Source organism: Penicillium bovifimosum, assembly GCF_028826915.1.
Source record: "Penicillium bovifimosum strain IBT 22155 chromosome Unknown utg000002l_segment0_segment0, whole genome shotgun sequence".
Lineage (NCBI taxonomy): Eukaryota > Fungi > Ascomycota > Eurotiomycetes > Eurotiales > Aspergillaceae > Penicillium > Penicillium bovifimosum.
Window position 1 is genome coordinate 4,519,402 of NW_026622711.1, and position 17,229 is coordinate 4,536,630.

The following is a 17,229-nucleotide window of genomic DNA, read 5'->3' on the forward strand; positions in this document are numbered from 1 at the left end:
TGACCGCCCCGACTTTGAATCGGATTCTTTTGACTAATATTTGATTCCCAAAAGCTCGGCATTTTCTTTTTTTCTCTTCTTGTCTATTCCTGCACAATACCACACGCTCTTTCGTCTTGATCACCGCCGAATACATTCGTTATTACGGGTCTTTCATGTTCCAATTCCCGGCGCGATGGACCTTCGCTTTCTCATGTCCCTATTGTCCACTACCCTTTTTTTTACATCTCTTTTTTTACCCCCTTTCCATCTCTAATCAGCCTGTCGGGCTTTGATCTCTTTCTGGTCATCTCTGTTTGATATATCCCGCGCATCTGATCCCAGCTGCATAGCTCTTGTCTTTTGGCTGTTTACTCCGCCTCTGTTTGTGCTTACTGTTTTTGTGTTATGTCTTCGGACGTGGAATTGTAAGGAGCTGCATTTATGTACATTCTGTTGAGCGTGGAGATTTCCCATGCATTGGATATACTCGAGATTTGCAATGATACCTCGGGTGTCTGGAGTGGAGTTACTCCCAGTTCCCTGCATATTTCAACTGGTACGGATTGACTACAGTATATGATTGTACACTATGTATGTACGGAGTACATTGCACATAGATATGCTGATCTGGAGCAGATCTGCGCAATAACGTCCGAGGCTCCACTTTAGCGGTGAAGATCGGCAGAATATCTCAGGGAGTCGAAGATACCTCCTGGCAGATGAACAGAGGAGACATATATATTGTAGAACTCCTAGATTAGGACTGTCAAGATAATACGTAAAGTTTGCAGGTTCAAGATTGTACTTGAATCTATTTCTCCGATCCTTTCCCCCACCTCCCCGACCTCGTACCAGTAAGTAGAAAACGTGCGTCCGCTGATTGCGGTGATTGGCGATAAGTGATTCACACAGCTCCCCACTCCCTTAATTGCACCAACTTTTTCCCTTCTCTGTTAGATCCGAACTATAACCCTCTCTGGGTGAGCGCATCTAAGAGGTACCAGGTACCTATCCACTTCTATACGCTTATCATTCTTCTCTCTCTGCCCCGCTATCGTCCCTCTCTATCGCCGCCTCCCTCTATAGCATCCTTGAACTCGTCCAGCACCTCTACCGTTCGGCGCTACTTCAATCTCCCCCTCTCGACTCGATCCACCTATCTCCCAACGCAACGTCACACATTTAATCTGGTCCCTTGTGTCACTCTCCGTTCTCTAGTCTCGCCCGCTGTCCCACTATCTTCCCCACCGCGGTTGCGCAGTACGGAACCCCCGTCTCCCCGACTCGAGGACCACCAGCCTTCTCCGGTCCCAGACATTCTCACCTTGTTCCCCCACTCTGTCCTCTTCCCATTGAATACGCCTGCACCTCGCACTCTCAGCTCGACAGAAAAGCCCATCCCTATCTACCTCTCAGCTCCGCGTTGCTGAGTACGTCGCGACGCAGTTGCGCTTTCGGTTTCTATAGCTCGGGAGAGCTGAAGCTCTCTCCGAGAGTGTGCAAACATGTGGGTAGTCCCCTGCGCAATGTGCTTTGTGGCACCTGCAGTCGAGTATGAGCGTTGAACGGCCACTGATATCGCCTGACCCCCGTAGGAAGTTCGGCAAACAGATCCAGCGCAGGCAGCTAGATCTCCCTGAATATGCCGCCAGTTTTGTGAACTACAAGGCGCTGAAGAAGGTTGGTTTATTCTCATCTTGGGAGAATAAGCGCTTGGCTAATGGATCCCTTCGTACAGCTGATCAAGCAGCTCAGCGCCACACCGACTATTCCGGCACAGAGAACAGCTGAGGAAATTGCGAGAGCAAATGCTGATCCGCAGACTGCTCTGCGTGCGAATAAGGAGGTGTTTTTCTTCCGCTTGGTAGGTTTTGATATGTCGGTAGATGGGAGGGTGGATGTGCTAACGAGGATGTGTACAGGAACGAGAGATTGAAAAGGTTAATACTTTCTATCTTCAGAAAGAATCAGAGGTATGGCTGTTTCCCGGTGTTTTAGCCCTATCCCAGAATCTCATCTGATCGTTCTAGTTTTCGCTGCGCCTAAAAAGTTTGGTCGATAAGAAAAGGGTCACTCAGTCTCGGAATACGTCAAATTCCAAAGCTCCCTCCAATTTTATGGCCATGTTCGAAGGCTTCCAGCAATTCGATGGTGACTTGAACAAGCTACAGCAATTCGTCGAGATCAACGAGACTGCCATGTCCAAAATCCTCAAGAAATGGGACAAGACCTCGAAGTCTCGCATGAAAGAATTGTATCTGCACCGCGCAGTCGAAGTGCAACCGTGTTTCAACCGGGAAGTTCTCCGGGATCTTGCAGATAGGGCTACCACCGCCCGGCTGGAGCTAGAGGCCTGGGCCGAGGGAGAGAACATTCAATATGATGCCTCGCGTCCATTGGAACGGGCTGCACCCGTGGGCTTTGAGGAAGATGAGATGGATAACCAGATGCTGCAGTCAGCCTCCACCGGCAATCTGCAAACTCTACGTGAATGGCTGGTCAGGTTACAGCAGCTCCCGGACGCCCGGGAGCGCGCCACTCGCACATTCCTGACGGCCATCAACGGGTTCTCGGACGAGGTGCTAGCTCTGATACTGGAGAGTCAACTGGTTGATCTCCATGCTGAGGACGACATCAACGAAAGGAACTGTCTCCATGAAGCGGCCATCTCGGGCCGGACATTTGTCTTCCAGGCAGGCCTTAAGGCATCCGTCGATTTCGCCCGGGCCGACGTCTATGGCCGAATCCCTCTGCACTACGCGTGTATGCACGGCCGTGTGGATATGGTGCGGGATCTGCTAACAGCCGGCCCCCATACGGTTGATATCACAGACCACGACAACTTTACCCCTCTCATCCACAGCATTGTCAAGGGCCAGCTGGCGTGCGCGGAGCAGGTCCTGTGTAGCAATGCCCGTGTCGATCCGGAGCCGGAGTCGCCTTCTTTGAAGGGACCGGATCATATTCCCTTGAACCTCGCCTGTCAGCACGGCTCCCTTCCCATCGCGAAGATGCTTCTTGAGCGAAAAGCACAATTGTTGCCGGATGCCGAGGGCCTATATCCCCAGCATATGGTCGCACGCGCCTCACAATCGCCAGAGCTACTATTGCTGCTGAAAGAGCACGGCGCCGATCTCGACCAGAAGGATAAACTTTACCAGTGGACTCCGCTATTTCATGCAGCCAGTGAGGGCTGCGTTCCATGTCTGCGCACTCTGCTCGAGTGTGGTGTTGATGCTCAGGTCGCAGATGAAAAGGGCCTTTCGGCCATGTACTATGCTGCCTGGGAAGGACATCTGGAGTGCATGCTACTCCTTTGGGCCCAGCCCTCCCGCAGTAAACCTGCAATGGGTCCGCTGGACATTCTCAATGGCGTGCGGATGCAAGAGCCTGGTCCGATGGGCGATCCGATGTCCATGGACACGACTGTCTCTGAAATGGAAATGGCCGATGGCATTCCAGATCTTGAATTGCCTCCGCCTATCATACCTCTGCGCCGCTACGGCCACAACTTCCTTGACAAGAAGGTGTTCGTCCAGCTTCTGTTCGATCAAGAAAATGTTGGGTCTGTCGCGTTTGACCAGGCAGGCCGCCATCCCGCGGCTCGCATGACTATCTCTTCCAAGCTGTCGGATCTGATCCCACGCACGATCATGCTACCCATACAGGACGAGACACGCACGATATCGTTCCACGTGGATAACCTGGATACATTTGCCGTGGACTTCGAGATCTTCCCTACCTTCGGCTCAAAGGTGATTGCCAAGAGCGTGGCTCTGCCAGATATTTTCCGCGCCGAGTCGTCGAGCACTGGCTCGTGCTGCTTGCCCCTGTTCGACCCTCGCCTCCGCACGATCGGCCAGCTGCGCTTCAACTTCCAAGTTATCAAGCCCTACCACGGCGATCCCCTGGAGATCACGCACTTCGCTACATACTGGAAGGCCACAAGTGCGCTGGACTCAGAGCACAACGGTCTGGTCACCGGCTCCAGTCTGTCCGGCGATTACATCCAGCTCTTCGTACAGTTGACTCGAGACCGTGTCGCAGTCCTTTACCCGCAGTTCATGATCAACCACCACGGAGTGGACATACCAGTCTCGCATTTGACATATCGCCAGTTCTCGGCTATTGGCGCCGAACGCGGTGTCAAGTCACACGAGATCCTCGATTTCTTGCAAACAGGTGCAGCACAGGACATGCCGCAGGTTCATAGACTCCTGGCATCGTCATTCTTGTCACTACGCGACGTCCTGGCACAACTCCCTATCGAGTTCAACGTCAATATCTCCATCCTCTACCCATCACCCGCGGAGGAAAAGAAGCTCGATCTGTCTTCCTTGGCGGATGTCAATAGTTTCGCGGATGCGATTCTAACTGATGTCTTTGATCATGCGCGTGTGGCTCGTGAAAAGAACCCGGAGTTCATGCGTTCCGTGGTGTTTACCTCCTATAACCCCAATATCTGTAGTGCGCTGAACTGGAAGCAGCCCAATTGTGAGTTTGAAATGCCATTCATGTCTTGCTTGATACTAATGCCTCACCAGATCCGGTCCTTCTTTGCAATGATCTCGGACAGATTCGGGATCTGGCTGGAAATGTCGACTCTCTGCCCCATGTTAATAGCAGTGGCCGGGCCTCGATGTCGATTAAGGAGTCCGCTCGGATAGCCCAGAGTAACAACTTCATGGGATTGATCTGTAGATCTAGTCTTTTGGTGCGTTGCTTTCCTGCGCCTACTCTTTTTGCCCTTGCTAATCTATTCTGTAGAATGTCGTTCCCGCACTCGTGGAAACAATCAAAGAACTCGGACTGGTGCTTGTGGCCGACACTTCTGACGAAGCCGGTCAGTCTGACCGAATTGAGGAACTCCCGCCCGTGGATACCATGGGCGTTGCCGAGTGGGCATACCGTATGCCGGACGGTGTCAACGGTATCATGCGCGCGAACGGCATCCTGCGATTCAACGATATGATCGACATGTGATCGGTTTCAGCTTCGGGAAACCACCTACATAAACGTGAATTGATCCACGAAGATTACGAGCTTGGGTATCTTGCCTCATCTCTTACCCTTGTGCTCTCTATATTTGCTCTTGCTACTCAAGCTACCAAGCTGATTTAGCATATATTTCTCTTGCTGTTCCTCTCCCGGCGGATAGACTCTGTGCTTGGTTTGACCTGGGTTGGCTGTCTCTATTTGTAGATCTGGAAAATTGAGAGGAGGAGGCAATAGATTTGCCGTATTAGAGAGCTGAATGGCTATTAATGTACAATGATCCGAAGATCCCAATCCTCCCTGTGCCCGTATCCTGTATCCATGTCTCCCGCTATGCTACATATTATGATCCCAGAGCTGACGCTCACGTACTCTTCGGCTTGCGCTTCCCAATATCCCAACCCCAACCACGCAGTATCTTGACAACCTTCGGCGTAACCGCAGCAGTCAACGGAACACGAATGAAAATGAAGCTCTTATGGATCGCATATGCGAAGACCAATTGTGTCCAAATACCTGCCACAAAAAACCAGATTAGCAAACCCACTCACACCCCTTCAAACAACCAAAAAAAAAGAAGAAAAACTCACTAGCTTCTTCCTGATTCCTCTCCTCAGCCTGCGCAAGCTGCCCCTGTCCATCCTCCTCCCCACCCCCCATCTTCCCCGGCCAAACACTCTTCAATGAATCCTTCACAAACGAAACAACAACATGCTCATAATATCCAATCCGCTCAACGCCTAGCAAGCGCACAGCTGCAAAACAGAACGGGAAGTCAAGCGCGGATAATCCAAGATACACGCCCAGCGCAGCCCAGCCGTATTCGCGGGATAGTTTCTTTAGGCGTTGTGAGAGGGTGAGGGTTTCCTCTGCTTTGGCTTTCGAGCTAGCTCCAGCTCCGGAGAAATTGGAGTTGAAGCGTCGGTTTGGGAGGGTGCGGAAGGGGGTGCGGGGTTGCCTGAAGGGTGCTGTTGTGTATGTTCGTGATGGCGCGCTTGTAAAGCGAGGGAGGAATTGGCGTTGGAGTTGGAGTGTTGTGGTGGGCTTTGTTTTGAGGAGTGGTTGCAGCCATCTGAGGCTTGGGCGCAGGGATGTGGTCATGTTGGAATGGAGGATATTGTGCTCTTGTTGGCGTTGGGTCTGGGAGGTAGCGTAGGTAGAGTTTGTGCGTTGTAAAGCATTGAGGTTGAGGTTGAACTGGTACAAGACCAAGTTGACGGGATCTTTTTCTTTCTCGGCGTTTTCGGCTTCCGGTCCGACCGGGTTTGCGGCTGTCTATGCCGGAGTTAAGTTAGCTACGGGTCACAGGATTAACCGGTGATTGCTATTTTAGTTATGTTAAGATCTCTCTGCAATCATCTTCGTATCATATGACCCTACTGTGTATGACCAAGTTCATCAATTCGAGGCCAACCTTGGAAACTCGACCTCCGCGGCAGAAAAGCTGACTAAGCACAAACCCCCCAAAAACTTCCCACCTCCAAACCCGGACTCACCTCCTACCAAAACACCCAATTACCCACCATGTCGCCGCGCCTAGGAGGGCTGATCCCTCTTTCCACCTCCCTATGGGGAGCACCACTCGTTACACCACTCATGCCGATTCGCAACTTCGGCATCCGCTCCCTCAACCCGCCGAAACCCAGCCGCTTCAACATCGGGCCGGGCCTCCCAGTCCTCGAGTCCACATCGACAGCGGCACTGCGGCGCAAAGCCAACTCGCTGCCACTCCGGTCCGGAGCCATTGCAATCAAAAAGGGCATGACAGCCATCTTCGACCCGGAGACGGGAAAGCGCACGCCCTGCACCGTTCTGCAGCTCGATCGTGTCGAGGTCGTCTCGCACAAGACCCGCGAGAGACACGGATACTACGCTGTGCAGGTTGGTGCGGGCTGGAAACATCCTAGTAATGTGCCGAGGGCGATGCTGGGGCATTTTTCGGTTAATGGGCTTTCGCCGAAGAGACATATCTTTGAGTTTAGGGTCAAGGGGGAGGAGGGCTTGTTGCCTGTTGGACAGAGTATTGAGGCGGGCTGGTTCCAGGAGGGCCAGTTCGTTGATGCTAGATCTAATACTAAGGGTAAGGGGTTCGCTGGTGTCATGAAGAGACATGGGTTCCATGGTCAGGATCGCTCTCATGGTGTTAGTTTGACGCATCGCTCCATGGGTTCGTCGGGTCCGGGTCAGGGTGGTGGTTCGCGTGTTTACCCCGGGAAGAAGATGGCGGGGAATATGGGGAATCAGCAGAATACGGTGCAGAATTTGAAGATTCTCAAGGTTGATTCGGAGAATGGTATTGTTGTTGTCAGCGGTATGTTTACTCTTTCTCTGCTTCTTTGCTGGGGATGTTTGCTAATGGTTCTTTCAGGTGCTGTCAGTGGTCCCAAGGGCTGTGTTGTGAGAATCCAGGATGCGATCAAGAAGCCATGGCCGGAAGTGCCAGCTGCTGAGCCTGCTGCGGAAGCTGCTGCTTGATTGATCGGAGCTTTTGAGTTCTGACATGTACTATTACACCATACGCGCGATATTGGTTGACTTGAGCGGCGTTTGTATATGATACATAAAATGATATCCTTTCTTCTTTTCTTTGCTAGCCTGTAGCTGTAGCCATCCATTGTATGAGCTCAATGGCCTCGCCAGCTCGAAACAAACATTCAAAGACCAAACGCCCAATTCCATGCACTTCAGTATTTTGTACACACCAATCCGCACCTCCATCACTCCACCTCAATCCTTCCGGAACGGATCACTATCACTCTCAAGCAATTGCACAACCGTCCCATCCTCCTTCTCCAAACTCCACTCTTCAGTCCGGAACTATTAACCATTAGCATATATCCTCACACCAATCCCCATCATTCCTTCCAGTAACCCTTCCAATACGAAGTAAAAAGAGAACTCACATAACTCATCCGATCAGGCCTAATACTCCTAAACCTCATCTTCGCCTGCTGCTTATTCCCCTTAACCCAAAAAGAAATATCAATCCTTCCATGCAACTGATTCATCTCCCCGCTAATCCACGGAATCTGCTGCGCAAAATAAATCTCATCACCGAGGATCTCCCGTGCCCGCGGCGACGTCCGCAGCGCATACAGCGTGCTGTGCACAACGCTACTGGACGATTTCTGGTAGTTGAAGATGCCCAGCATGCCTGCTCCGACGGCGACGACGAAGATCGGGAATGTGTAGAGCCATTTTCGGCCTGGGTTGGGGTTGGGTAGTTCGCGGTCGGCGCGGCGGGTTAGGAGGGGACCGGTGTTCGGGCCTGGGGCGGCTATTAGGGTGCGGTGGAGGATGGGTCGGAGGATGGTTTTGCGGATTAGGGGGCGTGTGAGGTTCATTTTGGTGGGTTGTGAGAGGAAGAGACTAAGAGTGTGGGTGGTTTTGGTTTAGAGGTGAGGCTTGAGCTTAATTGAGTTGGAAGGTTGAAAAGTATTGGCAAACAAGACAAACATTCGGATCTATCTTGCGACGTCACTGTTGAGTGTTGACTTTGTTCTATGTTTTGCTTCGTTTTAACAAATTTCTTTCACTTTTGTTTTATTCGATGCAGAATGGCAGCTGTAAGACTCCGAAAGGCATTTCGATACCCCGAAGAATCAAACGAGCGCGAAGAGCTAGATGAAGAAGAACAAGAACGAGTCATCGAGCACTTGCAGAAGCAGAATGATGCTCGCAATGCCCAATACAGTGTACATAATATCTTCCTTCTTTTCCAGAATACAGAAGCTAAACAGTCCAGATCATTTTTACCGCGCTTCCACTGGTGGCTGCTACGGTATTCGTGGGCCCGGTTTTCACAGCTTCCGGTCAGGCTGAACGGTTGTTTGCGCTGCTCGGGCTTGTCTCGTTGTTGACGACGGGGTATATTATGAGATGTTCACCGTTGCAGAGGGATCGCAAAGGCAAGAGGGCGATGACTGTGCACAATGAACGGATTGCTCGGGTTCATGCGGCGCTGGTGCCGGGTAATGGTGTGGTTTGTGTGTTGTTGGGGCTGGTTTATTTCTCTGGATCGACTGGGAGGATTCAGCCGGTGTTGTATTTGATTCCTGGAGGTATGTTTACATCTTCCCCAGGTGTTGGCTGATATCAAGTCTGACTATGGGCAGTCATGCTGGTATCGATCCTACTGGCCCGAAGCGTCATGCTCTCTGTTGACCTTGCCTCGCTCAAGGATTTACAGTACGAGTACAAAGGTGCCTAGGCAAACGTAAATATCAAATTTCCTTTGTGTTCAAACGAGATTCTGTTAAAGCATGGCAGAAGAGCGCAAGCCCTTCGGGGAATCATAAACCACATCTCCTTCTTTCATCTTTATTCAAATAGCACTGGCCAAGCCTTCCTGGTTATATGTAGAAAGTATTCCAACAAGAAGCTCTTAATCCTCTTCGGTCTCCATCTATTTCATCGATTCAGCCCAGGTGATGACAGAGATGGATCCACAGGCAACTCTTCATCATAGCCATCCAACTGCAGACTCTCGTCATTGGCCGAGCCAAATTGCATCGGCTGCTCAAAAGGACTCGTCTCAAAGCTGAACCCCTGCTGCTCGAGCGTCTTCTGCCATATCACTTGAGCTTCCTCCGCTTCTTTCTGACGCTTCTGAATCCGGCCATGGACATCGTCGCCAAATTTCCTTAACCACCAAAGGTTCGACTTACGGAAGTCGACCAACGTGTCAACACTGCGAGGATCGGCCACTTTGCTCGTGTCGTGCCCCAGGACAGTAGTGTTCGGCTCATATGGCTTCATGGAAGGATCACGTTTGCAAGCCCCACAGCTGCACTGTTTGCGGCATTTCGGGCAGAGCCAGTGATGCTTTTCCATGACTTCCTGGGGCGATATCTCAAATGCGCGATAAAGACTGCCGTAGCAGTAGTGCTGGTCGCAGTTCGAGCAAGGAGCTAGTTTCCAGTTGACTTCATAATGCAAGCAAACGTGACAGCGGTGCATGTCGGCTGATTTGGCGTTGAGAGACTGCCGCATTTTGCGGCGCTTTTTCGACCGCTCGTCGTCCTCGCCTTCGCTGTCATCTGACTGAAGGTTAATGATGGCCTTGGGCTTCTTCGGGTCATTCCATGGCCGACGCGCCAGTTGCTCTTGACATATCTCTGCCACGGACTTTTTACCAGCTTGACCACGGGCGACAACGAATGTTGGAAACTGCAGCTTCAATTCCTTGTCATTCTCGTCGGACGAGACAATCAACCGTCGCCATGATTCGTAGCGATCTGTCAGCTGCTTCCATGAGAATTGCTCCACCCACTTGAGGTTGGATATACAACTGCAGCTTCGGCCCATGACATAGCAGTCCATGCAGACATCATACGGGTCATCCTCGCCACCAAGGTCAACGCAACCGGGACAGCTGAGGAACCTGTTGAAGATGTTGCATCGACAATATGAGCAAGTAACATTGCTCTGGAACGCGTGGTACTCGACGTTCTTCTCCGGCTTCCTTTGTGAGAAGGTCTCGGACAACAGGATTGCCTTGTACATATTGAACAGTCTCTTGAAGTCACTCCAGAGCTGTTTAACGGATGGATTGTCGAGCTTCTTAGCCTGTCGCAATAATTTCGAATATCGGTCGAGCGTGAAGAAGACGATGGCCTTATTCTTGTATTGCTCATCGCGGCAGACCATTCTCGCATGCGGCAAAGCCTCATTCAACGCCAACTCGAGCGTGTCCACTGTCGTGCGATTCCACGCAACTTTCATTGTGCGGGTGCCACGGTTCCAGACCTGGTGTGCAGCGAGAGGGGGAACCAGAATGAGATCCCCGGGTTTCTGTTCAACTACCCAGGTTTTGAAAGGTGCAATCTCCCATGCATGCAAGGGAGCAAAGAAATCCTCAATGTCGATGTCGTGTCCGAGAACGGACATCCAATATTCGGAAACAATCGGCCGGTCTCTAGTTTCTGTCATGAGCCATATAGAAGTGCCAGGTACAGTTGGGTGGCCATCCTCCGGCGTCCCATCGGACGCATCCACCATTATATTATGACCGAGACTGGCGCACATTTCTTGATGTGCCGGGGTATATGTACCCTCGTGGCCGATATAGCACATCAAATTCTCCGCGCGCATTTTTGCAGGAAGACTGCTCATTAGGTCGCCCGCAGGGGCGATGCGCTCGCCTTGACTGGTCTTTGGGATTGCCTCCAGATTCGCCTTTCCCGATGCTGGGCCTTCGAAGGGCTTGGGAGCTTCGTTCAGATAGAACAAAGAGGGTGGTAACTGCTTCTCGAGGTGATCGCGCCATTCAGGGGGGCAGTCGATATCCTTGAGGTACAGGCGTTGGCGGTCTTTATTTGTATAGTTGTCGGCCGTGATCTTGCTAGTAAGGAGATGAAGACTCCTGAGGTAATGACCCATCGTGAACCGCTTGCTCACTTTCTTCCCAAGATCGCAGACCTCCTCGACTGTCCGCAGCGCCAGTTAATATTGATCTATGGAGAGACTGAGAACCCCATAGAACGGACTCACCTTTCGACGAGTACTTCCCCCGAAGCCATTTCTCCGAGAATATATTTTTGTCAAGGCGCTTGTGAAAGCCCTCAACGACCAGCGGTCTGCCTGTCAAAACGACCTGGTACAGAACGAGCCTCTCGAACTGTTCAAGGGGAAAGTCATCCACAGCATCGCAGGTGATTTTCATCGCGAACTCAAAATTGGGAGTAGACTCGACCACCTGTTGAATGTCGAGTTCAGGCGAGAGTGGCTCAAAAGCCAGCCGCGTTCGATGTGCCGGCATAATGAGCGCGAAGCCCCGAGCCCCAACGGGGGCATGAGTTGGTGTTCAGTTGATTGTGATTGTGCGCGCAAAGCTCGGAGGAACCAAATTCATGGTTTGAGGAGAGTATTAGGTGTCGGGACTGAGATTGGTGTCTCACAAGCTCAGATTTGCAAACTAATGGTGTTGCTCTTGCTGTGGTTTCGCGCGGGTCGCGATTGATCGTGAGTCAGAGTGATTCAGATGAGAAGAGTGGGGAAGAATAGAGTGGGAAGCTGCACAATGAAAGGACAGAGTATATCACAGGCTTATATGAGGGATGTGGTGTGCAGATATGAAAGGAATGCGGAAGGTGCCTTCAACGGCTTGTTTGCTTCAATCTGGCGATCACCTTCGGAACGCGGGATGAACGGCCTCAGGCAGAGATTTACACGTGAAATGCCACTCTTTTGTATAGAAGCTTCGCAAGTATATAAATTCTGTATCCCTTCTTCTAGTTCAAGGCTCTACTAATCTAGATTATAGATACTCAATTTAATATATGTCTCCAGTGTGTAGGTCAATTATTGGCGACACTCAACTTTACTGTATAGATCTGATACCCGAATAGGCTTAGGGTGAGACCCAGGCCGAGGCCGCTTTTTCCTGCATGACAAGCTCTCGACATTGACAGGGCCAGAACACTCGCAGGCTTCAAAAGAACATGAATATTGCCTGCCTTGATTGACCCTCGTTCGGTGTTCCGCCCTCACCATGCTGTCTAATAGCTCCCGTCTCCTCCGCAGTCGGCTATCCCCATGCGCCAGGCAAAGCATCAACAGCAGCCTGTACAATGGGCGCATCCCTACACTCACTCACAACGCCTATTACTCAACACATTTGAAGGGTAGTCGGTCCCTCATTGGCATTGGCACCTCAATCAAGAATGCCTTGCCAACACAAGCCCTAGTCCGTCACAACTCGCAATTGCAATCACCCGCAACACAATCCGTCCAGGCAAACGCGGAGAATAATCCAGCCACTCACTACACCCCTCCACAAACCGGCATAATCGCATCCTTGCCGAGCTCATGGATACCATATGCAGAATTGGTGCGACTGGATAAACCCACGGGCACATACTACCTCTTCTTCCCCACACTCTTTTCTACCCTTCTGGCTGCGCCAATGGCCGGGGCAACACCGCTCCATGTCCTGGGCACAGCAGCACTGTTCTTCTCCGGTGCGCTGATCATGCGCGGTGCAGGCTGCGCGATCAACGACTTGTGGGACCGAAACCTGGATCCTCACGTCGAGCGCACAAAATTTCGACCCATTGCCAGGGGTGCCCTCTCGCCCAAAAAGGCGGTCCTCTTCACGGGTTCACAGCTGATTGCTGGTTTGGGTGTACTCCTTTCATTCCCTACTCAGTGTCTTTGGTATGGGATTCCTAGCTTGCCTATCGTGGTAGCCTATCCCCTTGCCAAGCGCGTAACCAATTACCCGCAGGCTGTCTTGGGTCTTGCGTTTTCATGGGGAGCGATTATGGGATTCCCAGCGTTGGGGGTGGATCTGCTTGCTAATCATGATGCTTTGATGGCGGCAGGAGCCCTTTACTCCAGTTGCATTGCTTGGACAGTTCTGTACGATATGATCTATGCACACATGGATATTAAAGACGATGTCAAGGCTGGCATCAAGTCCATTGCTCTCCGCCATGAGCACAACACCAAGGCTGTCCTGAGCGGCCTGGCGGTGACCCAGGTTTCGCTCCTTGCGGCTGCCGGTGTTGCTGCTGGATGCGGTCCGGTGTTCTTCGTCGGCAGCTGCGGCAGTGCCGCGTTGTCCCTTGGTCTCATGATTTGGAAGGTCCAGTTGAAGAGCGTTCGGAACTGCTGGTGGTGGTTCAAGAACGGATGTTTGCTGACCGGTGGAGGAATCTCCTTGGGCTTGCTCGCTGAGTATGCGGCGCAGTACCTTGGTTTGTACAATAAGGCGGAGCCAGAGGCCATGGTGGCCGAGCTCGCACAATAATCATGTAACGATATAGATAGGCATTCAATGCCGGGTTGGTTATTCATGGCTTCGACAGTCCCGCGACGTACTCTAGAACAACGGCGACGATATCTCTCCATTCCATCATGCCTTCAGCATGGATGTCTCCACTGGCCATCCCCTTCTCCGAGGGAGACAGCACCGTCACCCAGCCTTCTGGGTTTGATTCACTGCAACCCCACTCATCACGTAGGACTTTCAGCTGCTTCTCCGTCACAGGATGTCGGGACATACAGGTGTCCATAGCCAATGCTGCAAAGATCATAGGCTTCTGGGTCTTGAATCCCATGTCCACCATTCCAGTCGTATCCCAGGCCCTAATGACCGAGAGCAGCAGGTTATCAGCAATCCCTTTGGTCATTTTAGCCAAGGTATTTGCTGACATTGGTGCGACCAGCAGAATATGTGCCCCTTTGCTCATGTCAGTCAGTTCACTAGACCAGATTCAAAATGACCACTGACATTTTCGTAGTTCAATATGTAGGACCGGTCCCCCGCGCGTCCATGGCGGGGTCCATTCATCCTCGTCCCGGTAGATCGCATCCACGCCATCTAGTTGAAGTAGAGACTCATAATCCGGTTGTTCCGGGCTCTGTCCGAGGAAATGCTTCTCCGCAGGCTCGCTGATTAGAATGCGTATTGCAATGTTCTTGTTCTGACATAATGCCTCTGCAATGTTGTACAGCTTCGAAGTAGCAGCTGCCAGCAGGATATGGATTTTCTTATCGTGCATATGCTGCTCGGCAACAAGTGGCGTAGGCGATTGAGATTCCATTGCAGCTGAATGCAGTACACAGTAGATGAAGAAGATCTTAGATCTACCACCTGAAACAAGCAAATAGAAAAGACGACAATGACTACTCCGTAGTCCGTACATCTGGAGCTTAGATATCAAAGTGGGGATCTCAACCGGGATCCGACCAACCGCTGATTAAATAATACTAAACCTCCAAGTTCCCCGAAACTTCACCCTTCCTCTTGTAAACTACCATACACTTATTCAACATGTTTTCCAGAGCACTTGCATCGGTAAGCCCATCATCCTCCCATTCCAGAGTCCCCAACTAACACGAACAGGCTTTCCGCCCGGTCTCACGACCAACCTTTTTGCAGCCCGTCCGCTCGGCCATCCAGTTCCCCTCGGGCCCTTCTATTCCCTCCGTCCTCCATGCCCGCCTTCTATCCAATGAGACCCGCACAGCGATCGATAAGGCCGTCTCTTCTGCCCCCGTCGTACTCTTCATGAAGGGTACACCCGAGACTCCGCAGTGTGGTTTCTCCCGCGCCACTATCCAAATCCTCGGACTACAGGGTGTTGATCCTAAGAAGTTTGTTGCGTTCAATGTGTTGGAGGATGCTGAGCTGCGCTCTGGTATGTAGAGTCTTCTTCTGGTGGTTTGCTTGGGTACTTCTTGGGTGTTGATTGCTAACTTGATCGGTTCTGCAGGTGTCAAGGAGTACTCCGACTGGCCCACTATTCCTCAGCTATACCTCGACAAGGAGTTTGTTGGTGGTTGCGATATCTTGATGTCCATGCACCAGAATGGTGAGCTTGCGAAGCTTCTGGAGACTAAGGGTGTTCTGGTCGCGGCGGATGAATAAATAGCAGTGGAACCCAAGGTGGGTGTCTATCCGATCTGGTAGACGGCTGTTTCTGTAAGATTATTTGTCTCTAGTTTATTCTGGTCTAATATCCTGCTGGTCGGATGAGCTGTTCTTTCTTTCTATATGGGGTGGATATGCTTGAAAGGATGTATTTTGGATATCTATACGCCGTATGCGCAATTTCTATACATTGATCAACGGTCTAATGGATTTATTGCAAGTCGAAAGAATGAAGTAGACGCTTGTTTCAAAACAAACCCCAGTTGATGAGGTCTGACATCATATGCACAGTTGATCTTCATTACCTGAATTAATATTTGCCACAATCAAGACCCCTATTGAGTGTTGGCAGCCGCTTCTTGTGCCTTGACCAAGTCCTCGGCAACGGCCTTCTCCAACTTCGCGCGTTGCCGGGCCTCATAAGCCTCCCGACTTTTCAGAATGCGACCAACGATCTCGCCAGCGTTCACATGTTGGAATGCATGCTGCTCGGTCTCACGGAAGATTCCCATCTTCTTGGGGGCAGTGTAGGGATCATAGGTGAGCGGAATGAAGGTCGTAGGTCCGTGATAGACAGCATCGGGAGTGCCCCAGGGAATAGCTTTCAGGTAGGGTTCGGTGGGTGTAAAGGGCGCAGAGAAAATGACGGCATTGATGTACTTGCACTGAAGAACACAGAGACCACGTTCAAAGATGTTCATGATTGGATAGTTCAGGCCCTTCCAGTGGTTGATCACATCGTCGTCATGGATACCTGCGACAACATAGGCTGGAGCATAGTCCTCGTTGAAGTCTTTCAATCTCTTCTCAATTTGGTCCTGGTCATACCAGCCACGTTGACGGCCCTCGGACTCCTCGAGCTCGATGACCTTGCGCAAGAACGCAATGTGACCCGAGGAGAAGAGATCGAAGCCTCCATCAACGTAGACAACTCTCTGTCCCGGTTTAGGTCCCTTTCCGTCAACCAACGTCTCGAACAGGCCAGCCTCCTCGGCAACGTGGTCTAGCTTCGCTGTACCTGAGCCAGTCCAGGTCCAAACCTGAGGTCCAGGCTGAAGACCACTCTCGTCTGTCGCAAAATCTTTGATTCTCCGCAAAAGATCTGCCGCAGCAGCCTGGCGTTCCTCTGGGCTTCCAACTCCTTCCTGTCCAGCGAGTGTGCCCTTTACAGACTTGACAAAGTGGTTCCTGGTGCACAGCAGCATGCGACCAACAATGTCAGTTGTGGAGATGCCGGGGGTTCGTTTGACGACACGGAAGCGTCCAGCAGCTTTGACGAAGCGGTAGCAGTCGTTTCCATCGCTGTCGGAAGTGATATCGTCTCCATGGACGACGTATTTACAGCCGTAGTGGGACACCCAGGGTAGGTAGGTCACATAGGGGGCATGGGGAACACTCTGAGTTGCCCAACGACACGCATCAACGGCGGCAACACTAGACAAGTAATGGCAAGGTTAGAGATAGAATCTAGCAGCTAGTAAAAGTGATAGAACCAACCGCTCTTCCAGTGACATTACTGTCGGGCCCTTGTTCTCAAGGATAGCTTGGTCGGAGTGTATCCCCACGTAAAGAGCCTTGCCCAGTTGGCGGGCTTGAAGCATAGCCCCAGCATGGCCTGTAGACAAAGATTAGTCCATGGCCATTGACCAGGTGGTAAATGCAGACGTACCGTGGTGGCTGAAATCAAAACATCCATCGACCCAAAGGCGGTCCTCCGAGATGGGTAGATCCTCCTGAGGGTCAACGGGCCATTGTCCAGGCAGAGGAATCTGCTCTTCGGGAGGTGTTGAAGTCATTTTGAAGAATAAGACAGATCCAAATTAGATCTGGACGGAGTACAGGGGGGGAGGGGATGTGATCGACGGTAAATTACC

General features: G+C 51.5%; 10 protein-coding genes across 10 annotated transcripts; 5 read left to right on the plus strand and 5 right to left on the minus strand.

Moving 5' to 3' along the window:
* Positions 1-1,536: 1,536 nt before the first annotated feature.
* phoC (uncharacterized protein) lies at positions 1,537-4,965 on the plus strand (the record flags this gene model as incomplete). Its single annotated transcript, XM_056663638.1, has 6 exons — positions 1,537-1,662; positions 1,721-1,846; positions 1,905-1,955; positions 2,013-4,476; positions 4,527-4,696; positions 4,750-4,965. The coding sequence occupies 6 exons, from the start codon at positions 1,537-1,539 to the stop codon at positions 4,963-4,965; spliced, it is 3,153 nt and encodes a 1,050-aa protein (XP_056525751.1).
* A 376-nt stretch (positions 4,966-5,341) lies between these two features.
* Positions 5,342-6,078, minus strand: N7515_002895 (uncharacterized protein; the record flags this gene model as incomplete). Its single annotated transcript, XM_056663639.1, has 2 exons — positions 5,342-5,493; positions 5,568-6,078. The coding sequence occupies 2 exons, from the start codon at positions 6,076-6,078 to the stop codon at positions 5,342-5,344; spliced, it is 663 nt and encodes a 220-aa protein (XP_056525752.1).
* Positions 6,079-6,501: 423 nt separating this feature from the next.
* Positions 6,502-7,452, plus strand: N7515_002896 (mitochondrial 54S ribosomal protein uL3m; the record flags this gene model as incomplete). Its single annotated transcript, XM_056663640.1, has 2 exons — positions 6,502-7,288; positions 7,346-7,452. The coding sequence occupies 2 exons, from the start codon at positions 6,502-6,504 to the stop codon at positions 7,450-7,452; spliced, it is 894 nt and encodes a 297-aa protein (XP_056525753.1).
* A 252-nt stretch (positions 7,453-7,704) lies between these two features.
* On the minus strand, positions 7,705-8,321 carry N7515_002897 (cytochrome c oxidase assembly factor 1 family protein; the record flags this gene model as incomplete). Its single annotated transcript, XM_056663641.1, has 2 exons — positions 7,705-7,794; positions 7,881-8,321. 2 exons carry the CDS (start codon positions 8,319-8,321, stop codon positions 7,705-7,707), a joined length of 531 nt encoding a protein of 176 aa, XP_056525754.1.
* A 213-nt stretch (positions 8,322-8,534) lies between these two features.
* On the plus strand, positions 8,535-9,187 carry N7515_002898 (uncharacterized protein; the record flags this gene model as incomplete). Its single annotated transcript, XM_056663642.1, has 3 exons — positions 8,535-8,672; positions 8,723-9,038; positions 9,093-9,187. The coding sequence occupies 3 exons, from the start codon at positions 8,535-8,537 to the stop codon at positions 9,185-9,187; spliced, it is 549 nt and encodes a 182-aa protein (XP_056525755.1).
* Positions 9,188-9,387: 200 nt separating this feature from the next.
* On the minus strand, positions 9,388-11,737 carry N7515_002899 (putative JmjC domain protein; the record flags this gene model as incomplete). Its single annotated transcript, XM_056663643.1, has 2 exons — positions 9,388-11,405; positions 11,470-11,737. The coding sequence occupies 2 exons, from the start codon at positions 11,735-11,737 to the stop codon at positions 9,388-9,390; spliced, it is 2,286 nt and encodes a 761-aa protein (XP_056525756.1).
* A 732-nt stretch (positions 11,738-12,469) lies between these two features.
* On the plus strand, positions 12,470-13,729 carry N7515_002900 (putative para-hydroxybenzoate-polyprenyltransferase Coq2; the record flags this gene model as incomplete). The annotated part of the gene is made up of 1 exon (XM_056663644.1): positions 12,470-13,729. The coding sequence occupies one exon, from the start codon at positions 12,470-12,472 to the stop codon at positions 13,727-13,729; it is 1,260 nt and encodes a 419-aa protein (XP_056525757.1).
* A 43-nt stretch (positions 13,730-13,772) lies between these two features.
* Positions 13,773-14,525, minus strand: N7515_002901 (putative flavoprotein; the record flags this gene model as incomplete). Its single annotated transcript, XM_056663645.1, has 2 exons — positions 13,773-14,161; positions 14,213-14,525. 2 exons carry the CDS (start codon positions 14,523-14,525, stop codon positions 13,773-13,775), a joined length of 702 nt encoding a protein of 233 aa, XP_056525758.1.
* A 230-nt stretch (positions 14,526-14,755) lies between these two features.
* On the plus strand, positions 14,756-15,352 carry N7515_002902 (monothiol glutaredoxin GRX5; the record flags this gene model as incomplete). Its single annotated transcript, XM_056663646.1, has 3 exons — positions 14,756-14,779; positions 14,828-15,122; positions 15,198-15,352. 3 exons carry the CDS (start codon positions 14,756-14,758, stop codon positions 15,350-15,352), a joined length of 474 nt encoding a protein of 157 aa, XP_056525759.1.
* A 338-nt stretch (positions 15,353-15,690) lies between these two features.
* Positions 15,691-17,151, minus strand: N7515_002903 (ethanolamine-phosphate cytidylyltransferase; the record flags this gene model as incomplete). The annotated part of the gene is made up of 3 exons (XM_056663647.1): positions 15,691-16,789; positions 16,853-16,970; positions 17,025-17,151. The coding sequence occupies 3 exons, from the start codon at positions 17,149-17,151 to the stop codon at positions 15,691-15,693; spliced, it is 1,344 nt and encodes a 447-aa protein (XP_056525760.1).
* Between the last annotated feature and the right edge of the window lie 78 nt (positions 17,152-17,229).